The sequence below is a fragment of the Teleopsis dalmanni genome, chromosome 1, assembly GCF_002237135.1.
Source record: "Teleopsis dalmanni isolate 2A chromosome 1, ASM223713v2, whole genome shotgun sequence".
In the NCBI taxonomy this organism is placed as follows: Eukaryota; Metazoa; Arthropoda; class Insecta; order Diptera; family Diopsidae; genus Teleopsis; species Teleopsis dalmanni.
The window spans coordinates 38,565,225-38,575,766 of NC_051846.1; the positions used below are offsets into that span (position 1 = coordinate 38,565,225).

A 10,542-nucleotide genomic window follows, 5' to 3' on the forward strand; every position below is an offset into this window, starting at 1 on the left:
CCTAGCGGATTAAGTTTATATAACCCAGAAAGCATAGGTGTAGCGCAGGTATGCAGTATTATAAAGTCTTTTATAAGACGGTTATTAAATAATCAATTTTTTAATATGGTGGTCCTAAAACTAAGCATATGATGTATTGGATGTTCATTATGGTATATGCATGGTATATCACAGTACTCCCAAATCAGTTACCAGAACGATTATATATTGAAAAAGTTTTAATGTAAATAATAATATACCTTGTTTTCTAAAATTTATCAATATTATCAACAGAATTTATTATTGGCACCGTTGCAGTTCATTGGTTATTGGTCTAATTATTATTATTATTATTATTATTATTATTATTATTATTATTATTATTATTATTATTATTATTATTATTATTATTATTATTATTATTATTATTATTATTATTATTATTATTATTATTATTATTATTATTATTATATTATTATTATTATTATTATTATTATTATTATTATTATTATTATTATTATTATTATTATTATTATTATTATTATATTATTATTATTATATTATTATATTATTATTATTATATTATTATTATTATTATTATTATTATTATTATAGCAAGTAGATACAAAGCTCACCCGTGGTATCAGATTTCACAACAAATAAAATTTACTCAGTACCATTTATACCTCACACAGTATCACATTTTAGTCACCTCCTACGACAGGCATGCTTTACCTTGGGAATATTCTAGCGGTGAAGACGTTATGAAAGAAGCTTCTCAGTAATGTTTATTACATCCTTAGTTGAAACTAATTTTTTTATTGGTCCTGGAACAAAGAACTTATCAATCGTAAAGCGAATATTATTTTCCCATGAATCAATTACTTAAATTCACATGATTGCGAATTAATTAATTATACTAATTAATGGGATTATGAATTATTTAATTATTTTATTGGAATACATTATTACAGTTATAATCTACAATTACTTTAATGTAATGCATCTTTTGAAGTTAAATTTTAATTCAAAATTTCAAATTTTTAAATTTAAAGCAGCAACATTAGCACATGACATTTAAAGATATGATTTTTCAAACATCAAATGGAATTTAAAAAAAAAATGAAATATTTTTAGTTTAGTTTAGATTTTTAGCAGAAATAGTTCAAAATTCATTAGGCTCAAAATTTTCTGTTTCATTCATAATTAATAAATAATAAAATCTAAAAAAGAATGAATATAAATGAGTCTTCCAAAAAATGCAAGAGAGTGACTTTCGGTAAAACTACTGTATATGAATACCCCCGATGTCCTAGCTGGAGCGAAATCAACAAAGATGACGCTGCTTCAAACCATACTGATAACTCAAGTACTGCTCAAAACTCCAAAACAAACAGCAAATCCAATATTCAGGCATACAAAAAATTGAAAAAATGCCAATACTTTTCCCCAAATAAGTCATTAGGTGGAACTACTGGAATGCGACCATCCAATATAGTAAAAAATTTTGCTGAAAATTTCTTTTATAGATGTCCTCATTTTACGAATATAGGCAGGAACATTGGAAGTAATAGTGCAGTAAATGCAATAGTTCATTGTAACAGAACAGCAAGTTCTCCCTCCATTTCTAAAGCAATAGGACAAAATGAGTTGCCCCCTCGATCAAAATCTATTGAGAGATTTATAAGAAATAAAACAACAAACGAACAAACATGTATAAATCCCAAAAAAACATGTTCCGTAGCAAATCATATAAATACGAGAGATGTTAACAAAGCTGTTAACAAAGCCAATAATGTGCCTACTTCGACTGCTCATACAATGAGAAGTTTCACACCTCCACCTCAATACAGTTGTACATATGCTGGCAATGGCACTGCGAGGCCCAATATTAGAAATATTAGAAAAGAAACTGTAAGTGTTTGCCCTTGGAGAGAACAGCAAAAAGCAAAATTCGCAGAAAATTTTGGGCATACTAATCATTGTTATCCTGGTGTTGACAGAAAGAGCGGAGGCAATGATCTTGCAGCTCCTAAGGGGTGTAACACTAATACATCCACCAATTATAATGGAAACTATGACCGCGCACAAAATGCAGCCACAGGACCTTGTAACACAAATTCAAGAAATAATTCTGAAAACAATTGTTCATGGTTAAACAACGACGGGCATTCGAATAAAACAAATGCTTTATGTAATGCTAATACTTCCATGAATTTTAGAGGTAATTACCAATATACACACAACTCAGCTTCAGAACCTAACATTAGATATATGAGAAATGATATCACAAAAGAACAATCAGGGGTAAACAACGATCGGCGTGCTAATAGAACAAATGCTCAATGTAATGCTAATACTCCCATGAATTTTAAAGGCAATTGTAAGTATACACATAACTCTACTTCAGAACCTAACATTAGTAATATGGGAAATAATACAGCAAAATATCAATCATCTGCAATCAAAGAACGACGTCCTAAAGTACTAAACACTCCTTGCAATACTAACACTTCCACCAATTATAAAAGTACTTGTCAGTATGCACAAAATATAGCTCCAGACCCCTCTAAAAGAAATTCGATAAATATTACTGGAAAAGATCGCTCAGATGTACAATACGAAGGACGCACTTATGCAGTAAATGGCCCATGTAATATTAATACTTCCTTAAATTTTAAACGAAATTGTCAGAATACACGTAACACAGCTCCAGAACCTTGTAAGAGATGTTCGATTAATAACACTGAAAAAGATTACTCCTGTGTAGGCAACGAAGGAGGTCCTACCCGAACAAATCCTCCACGTAATGCTAATACGTCTATGAATTTTAAAAGGAATTGTCAGAATACATATAACACAGCTTCAGAACCTTGTAAACCAAAAATGATGAATTATGCTGAAGAAGACTATTCATGTGTAGGCAACGAAGGGCGTACTACCCGGTCAAATATGCCATGTAACGCTAATACTTCCATGAATTATAACCGCAATTTTCAAAATGAATATAACACTGCTCCAGAACCCTTTAGAAAAAATTCGATGAATAAAGCTGGAAATGATCGTTCTTGTGTGAGCAATGAAGGACGTTTTATCCGACCAAATAATCCATGTATTTTTAGTACTTCCATGAATTTTAAAGGGAATTGTGAAAACACACTTAACACAGCTTCAGAACTTTGTAAAAGAAATTTGATGATTAATGCTGGAAAAGATCATTCATGTGTAGGCAACGAAGGACATCCTACCCGGCCAAATACTTCCATGAATTATAACAGGAATTGTCAAAACGCACATAACACTGCTTCAGAACCATTTAGAAAAAATTCGATGAATAATGCTGGAAATGATCGTTCATGTGTGAGCAAGGAAGGACGTCCTACCCGACAAAACGATCCATGTAATGGTAATACTTCTATGAATTTTAAAGGGAGTTGTCAGAATACACATAACGCAGCTCCAGAACCCTTTAGAAGAAATATGGTGTGTAACACTGGAAAAGATCGTTTATGTGTCAGCAACGAAGGACGTCCAACCCGACCAATTACACCATGTAATACTAATACTTATATGAATTTTAAAACGAATTGTCAAACTACACATAACACAGCTCCAGCATCTTATAAAAAAAATTCGAAGAATAATGCTGAAAATGATCGTTCATGTGTGAGCAAGGAGGGACGTTCTACCCGACCAAATACTCCATGTATTGTTAATACTTCCATACGTTTTAAAGGGAATTGTGAGAATACATACAACACTGCTCCAGAACCTTGTAAAAGAAATTTGTTGAATAATGCTGAAAAAGATCGGTCGTGTATAAGCAACAAAGGGCGTTCCACCCGAGCAAACTCTCCATGTGATACTAATACTTTCATGAATTTTGAAAGGAATTGTCAGAATAAACTTAACATAGCTCCAGAACCTTGTAAAACAAATCCGATGAATAATATTGGAAGAGATCATTCATGTGTAGACAAAGAACGACGTCCTGCCGGACCAAATGCTCCATGTATTTCTAATACTGCAATGAATTTTAAAGGGAATTGTCAGAATATACATAACAAAGCTACAGATCCTTGTAAAACAAATTCGATGAATAATGCTGAAAAAGATCGGTCGTGTATAAGCAACAAAGGGCGTTCCACCCGAGCAAACTCTCCATGTGATGCTAATACTTTCATGAATTTTGAAAGGAATTGTCAGAATAAACTTAACATAGCTCCAGAACCTTGTAAAACAAATCCGATGAATAATATTGGAAGAGATCATTCATGTGTAGACAAAGAACGACGTCCTGCCGGACCAAATGCTCCATGTATTTCTAATACTGCAATGAATTTTAAAGGGAATTGTCAGAATATACATAACAAAGCTACAGATCCTTGTAAAACAAATTCGATGAATAATGCTGAAAAAGATCGGCCGTGTGTAAGCAACAAAGGGCGTTCCACCCGAGCAAACTCTCCATGTGATGCTAATACTTTAATGAATCTTAAAGGGAATTGTCAAAATACAAATAACACGGCTTCAGACCCTTGTAAAACAAATTCGATAAATAGTACTGGAAGAGATCATTCAATTGTACCCAAAGAACGATGTCCTCCCCGACCAAATTCTTCTTGTGATGCTACTACTTCCATGAATTATGAAAGGAATTGTCAGAATAGCTACAACACAGCTTCAGAACCTTGTAAAAGAAATTCGATAAATAATACTGGAAATGATCGTTCATGTGTGAGCAAGGAAAAACGTTCTACCGGACCAAATACTCCATGTAATACTAATACTTATATGAATTTTAAAAGGAATTGTCAAAATACACATAGCACAGCGCCAGAACCTTGTAAAAGAAATTCGATGAATAATGCTGAAAAAGATCGGCCGTGTGTAAGCAACAAAGGGCGTTCCACCCGAGCAAACTCTCCATGTGATGCTAATACTTCAATGAATCTTAAAGGGAATTGTCAAAATACAAATAACACGGCTTCAGACCCTTGTAAAACAAATTCGATAAATAATACTGGAAGAAATCATTCAATTGTACCCAAAGAACGATGTCCTCCCCGACCAAATTCTTCTTGTGCTGCTAATACTTCCATGAATTATGAAAGGAATTGTCAGAATAGATACAACACAGCTCCAGAACCTTGTAAAAGAAATTCGATGAATAATGCTGAAAAAGATCGGTCGTGTGTAAGCAACAAAGGGCGTTCCACCCGAGCAAACTCTCCATGTGATGCTAATACTTCAATGAATCTTAAAGGGAATTGTCAAAATACAAATAACACGGCTTCAGACCCTTGTAAAACAAATTCGATTAATAGTACTGGAAAAGACCATTCAATTGTACCCAAAGAACGATGTCCTCCCCGACCAAATTCTTCTTGTGGTGCTAATATTCCCATGAATTATGAAAGGAATTGTCAGAATAGATACAACACAGCTTCAGAACCTTGTAAAAGAAATTCGATAAATAATACTGGAAATGATCGTTCATGTGTGAGCAAGGAAGAACGTTCTACCGGACCAAATACTCCATGTAATACTAATACTTATGTGAATTTTAAAAGGAATTGTCAAAATACACATAACACAGCTCCAGAACCTTGTAAAAGAAATCCGATGAATAATGCTGAAAAAGATCGGTCGTGTATAAGCAACAAAGGAGGTCCCTTCCGAGCAAACTCTCCATGTGATGCTAATACTTCCATGAATTTTAAAAGGAATTGCCAGAGTAGACATAACACAGCTCCAGAACCTTGTAAAAGAAATTTGATAAATAATACTGGACGAGATCAATTATGTGTAGACAAAGAACGACGTCCTCCCCGACCAAATGCTCCATGCATTGCTAATATTTCAATGAATTTTAAAGGGAATTGTCAGAATACACATAACACAGCTTCAGAACCTTGTAAAACAAATTCGATGAATAATGCTGAAAAAGATCGGTTGTGTGTAAGCAACAAAGGGCGTCCCACCCGAGCAAACTCTCCATGTGATGCTAATACTTTCATGAATTTCGAAAGGAATTGTCAGAATAGACTTAACACAGCTCCAGAACCTTGTAAAAAAAATTCGATGAATAATACTGGAAGAGAACATTCAATTGTAGCCAAAGAACGATGTCCTACCCGACCAAATGCTCCATGTATTGCTAGTACTTCTATGAATTTTAAAGGGAATTGTCAGAATACACATAACACAGCCTCAGAACTTTGTAAAACAATTTCGATGAATAATTCTGAAAAAGATCGGTCGTGTGTAAGCAACGAGGGACGTCGCACTCGACCAAATGCTCCATGTATTGCTAGGACTTCCACGAATTTTAAAGAGAATTGTGAGAATACACATAACACAGCTCCAGAACCTTGTAAAACAAATCCGATGAATAATGCTGAAAAAGATCGGTCGTGTATAAGCAACAAAGGAGGTCTGACCCGATCAACCTCTCCATGTGATGCTAATACTTCCATGAATTTTGAAAGGAATTGCCAGAATAGACATAGCACAGCTCCAGAACCTTGTAAAAGAAATTTGATGAATAATGTTGAAAAGTATCGATCATTTATAGGCAACGAAGGACGTTTTTTCCGAGCAAACTCTCCACATAATGCTAATACTTCCATGAATTATAAAAAGATTTGTCAGAATAAACATAACACTGTTCCAGAACCTTGTAAAGGAAATTTGATGAATAATGTTGTAAAAGACAATTCATGTGTAGGCAACGAAGGTCCTCCTTCCCGACCAAATACTCCATGTAATGCTAATACTTCCATGAATTATAAAGGGAATTATCAGAATATATATAACACAGATACAGAACCTTGTAAAAGAAATCCGATGAATAATGCTGGAAAAGATCGGTCGCGTGTAGGCAACGAAGCTCGTCCTTTCCGAGCAAACTCCCCATGTACTGCTAATGCTTCCATGAATTATAAAGGAAATTATCAAAGCTCACTTAATACAGCTGTAGAGCCTTTTCATTGCAGTTCAAGAAATAGTACAGGAAAAGATCTTTCTTGTGTGAGCAACGAAAGACGCGCTACCCGTTCCAATTCTCCATGTAATACTAATGCTTCTGTGAATTCTAGTGCTTCAGAACCTTGTAAAAGAAGTTTGATAAATCGCAGGGAAAAAGATGGTTCATGTATGAATGAAGGACGTCCTTTCCGAGCAAACTCTCCATGTAATGATAATATTACACGTAATACAGCTGTGCAATCTTTTAATTGCAATTCAAGAAATAGTACTGGAAGAGATCGTTCGTGTGGAAGCAACGAAGGACGCCCTACCCGACCAAATACTCCATGTGATGCCAATGCTTCCATGAATTATAAAGGAAACGGTCCTTGTGAAAGAAGTTTGATAAATAGGATTGAAAAAGATCGTTCATGTGTAAGCAATGAAGGGCGTCCTTTCCGAGCAAACTCTCCATGTAATGCTAATATTTCTATGAATTATAAAGGCAATTTTCAGGGTACACAAAATAGAACTTCAAGCCCTTGTAATAGATGTTCGAGAAATAATACTGCAAATGATCGTTTAAATATAAGCAACAAAGTACGTCATAATAGAAGTAATTCAAAATGTATTTGTAACTGTGCACATAAACCGGTTTCATCTTCTAATTGCAGAAATCCTCAGTTTGGTATCGAAGATCCTGATTTTGTCCCACCATTTAATGTCAACATAAATAAAAATGGCGGTGCCTTTAATGCTGATTGTTCTCAATTTTCTAATGGAAAGTCAGCTTTTTCTGTCAACAGAACAAAAAATCCACAATACCAACCTCCTGGTAATTGTAGTAATGCACTAAATGATAATTCTACTTTTTATGAAAGAAACGACTGTCCCTCTCCAAGCAAGAATATGGAAGGTGATGGTATGGAAAACGCAATGTTTTCAAATTGTAATAAAAACTGTTTCAATCTTTCTAATAAGCCTCCTGCAGCAACAGTCAAAGCAAAAAATGTTCAAAATAAGCCTTCAAATATCTGTGACTGCTCAAAGAGTGTAGTTCTAATGCCATGCAAGGGAATTTTAAAGAATAAAACCACAAATGAAGAAAAATGTTCAGCAAAGATAATATGTGATAATGTCCCTCGAAATTCAACTAATGTTACCCATAACGATATCTGTTGTCAAGCTTTAAAACAACTTAGAAATGTTCAATACCTCCTTTTAAACTGTGCAGATAAACAAATTTGTGAACCTAATGATCAAAATTCGAGAAATAAAAATGAAAGAGATGAGAACTGTGTGAAGCATAGAAGATCGATTTCTTGTTGCCCAAATGCAGAAAATAATAATCCACCTTCAGATAATTGTCCAGGTAACGTTCTTTCTAAGCAGAAAGACAAAATGTTTATAATTTCAAAATGTTTATAGTTTGAAGTAATAATCGTGCTTTTACAGAGAAAAGAGGAACAAACAAAAGATTGGACGATGATTCAGATGATGAATACGAAGGAGGTGCAGTAAGTAAATTATCAACTTTTCTAAGTGATATATACAGAAGGCGGCTGAACGATATCGATATTGTGTCAAATGGTAATCTGAAGCTAAAAGCTGTTACCTATAAGGAATGGGGTACGATGTTATTAAAAATGAATGATAATATGCTGCGACATGCAGAAGATTTGGAATCAGATATGGCTGAGCTTTTAGAGAAGGAAAGAAAACGTATACAGTTAAAGAATAAAGAAGAGAAAAAAATGAGGAATAAATACACTCGGGACATAAATAAACTCATTGACATATTTGCTCATGCATATCAAACTAGGGAATGGAACTTTGATTGTGATTTCGAAACGTTCAACAAAGAGATTCTTTTGTATCCTAATAACTCTTGCTAAAACAATATGTAATTTAAAACACTTTTCGGCACTAAGATTTACTACTAAAATGAATTTTACAATTAACAATTAAAATAGAAACCACTTAACAATAACCTATAATTATTTGAAGTCGTCATTATTTATAAATTTATTGATTGATACATTCAATTTGCTTTTCTAGTTTTTCTTTATTGTAAAGACATGGTGTGTTAGTATGTTATAGAAATCCAACAAGAAGACTCCAAAAACGTGATTTGGGGTAGCGCTATCCCCTTTGTGATACTCTCTCAAGCAGAATTATTGTTTATATTGTCATATGTTGAGCCAAAAGTTTGCCATTTTATAATTTGGATCGTTTAACAACCACTGAGCGAGCTAAAATTTTGAATTTCAACTATTTTTAATAGAGTTTTCTTTAGTGTTGGGGCTCATTGTTCACTTGATGGGTGTGTAAATAACAAAATTGTCGCATTTAACATTTGGAGCAGTAATAATGTAGAATTAGCTAACTGAAGAATTTTGTATCTACAATACGTTATTGTATAGTGCAGTATTTGAGTCGGAGGTATGATTCAGCTCTGTTTTTTTTTAAATTAACGAGAGTAAACGTCAATTATAATCACTATAGCAACATGACAGCAAATGTTTTTTTCCATCAAATTGAAGGTACTTATATATGTTTATATTAGAGATTGCAATAGCATAGTTGTACCAAACACGTCTTATTCTGGTTTTATTTTACGTGCAATATCAAACAAATGAAATTCCATTCTTTGGTGATGTCAATTGGTTAATAATATACTATATTATCACTTTGACTTATCGTCCTCTTTAGCGTATTTATATGTGAATTTTGTATAGATTTTGTAGTAAAAATCGTAATATTACCTCATTTTTTATGGAACTAATCTAAGCATTATTAATAGTTTATAATAAATTAATAGTTTAGTTTAGTGTAGTTTAGAAACAATCAATGAATGTTATATTAAATTTTAAGCAAACTAAATTTAGAAATTTATTAACGTGAAATTATTTATTAAAATGAACACAATTCATTTATTATGTTTAGTAGTTTATTATGATATTAATATATAATCAATTATTTCAATGGTCTGTCAGAAGAAGCTAAAAAGCTATGGGTTGTACTCCGATTGATTCTCTTCAGTAAGGTACCTTGTGATATACGATGGTTTGCTTACACATGAACAAGCCACGTACAATTGACCATGAGAAAAATATACATTTTCTAGATTCAGACCACAAACTCTCAAGGATTGGCCTTGTGATATATTTATCATCATGGCGAATGCAAGCCGAATAGGAAATTGAATTGGTTCAAACTCAAAGATCATATCGGTTGGGATCATTAGAATCCTCGGAATGAGAACTTCATCACTTGAATTTTCCTTTAAGTATCGTTGCGTGAACCACATTAGCCATCAGTTTTATTATCAACAATCGCGTTCCATTGCATAGTTTTGGTTGGTTTAGACTACCAAACCGAAGCATAATGACTACCGAACTTGCCTTTATTTGTAAATTGTGCAGTGGTAAGCCTATGCCTGGCTCCAAGGAATTCAAAAATTCAGTTGGATACTTGATAGCTTCGTCTTCGTTTGTTACATAGTCAATAGATTTGAATGTATGCAGAGAACCAACGATTGGATTTTGAATTACAAAGTTCAAGTCATCCACATCTTTGTTCTTAGCCCCCAAA

At 33.4% G+C, this 10,542-nt stretch overlaps 2 protein-coding genes across 3 annotated transcripts; both read left to right on the plus strand.

The window, feature by feature from the left end:
• Positions 1 to 1,212: 1,212 nt before the first annotated feature.
• LOC119679774 (putative uncharacterized protein DDB_G0282133) lies at positions 1,213 to 3,802 on the plus strand. The gene is made up of 2 exons (XM_038092314.1): positions 1,213 to 3,690; positions 3,788 to 3,802. Exons 1-2 carry the CDS (start codon positions 1,213 to 1,215, stop codon positions 3,800 to 3,802), a joined length of 2,493 nt encoding a protein of 830 aa, XP_037948242.1.
• Positions 3,803 to 3,837: 35 nt separating this feature from the next.
• Positions 3,838 to 8,934, plus strand: LOC119668301 (putative uncharacterized protein DDB_G0282133). Of its 2 annotated transcripts, none has more exons than XM_038077760.1 (2): positions 3,838 to 8,320; positions 8,404 to 8,934. In XM_038077760.1, exons 1-2 carry the CDS (start codon positions 3,856 to 3,858, stop codon positions 8,841 to 8,843), a joined length of 4,905 nt encoding a protein of 1,634 aa, XP_037933688.1. In that variant the 5' UTR covers positions 3,838 to 3,855; the 3' UTR covers positions 8,844 to 8,934. The 2 variants fall into 2 exon arrangements, with proteins under 2 accessions (XP_037933688.1, XP_037933689.1); XM_038077761.1 differs by lacking the exon at positions 8,404 to 8,934 and having other exon boundaries at positions 3,838 to 7,548; positions 7,623 to 7,734.
• The last annotated feature ends 1,608 nt before the right edge of the window (positions 8,935 to 10,542 follow it).

Coding starts and splice junctions, on each gene's coding strand:
- LOC119679774 (XM_038092314.1), top strand. CDS start 1,213: ATGAATATAAATGAGTCTTCCAAAAAATGCAAGAGAGTGACTTTCGGT.
- LOC119668301 (XM_038077760.1), top strand. CDS start 3,856: ATGAATTTTGAAAGGAATTGTCAGAATAAACTTAACATAGCTCCAGAA. Junction 8,321..8,403: donor ACCTTCAGATAATTGTCCAG/GTAACGTTCTTT, acceptor GTGCTTTTACAG/AGAAAAGAGGAACAAACAAA.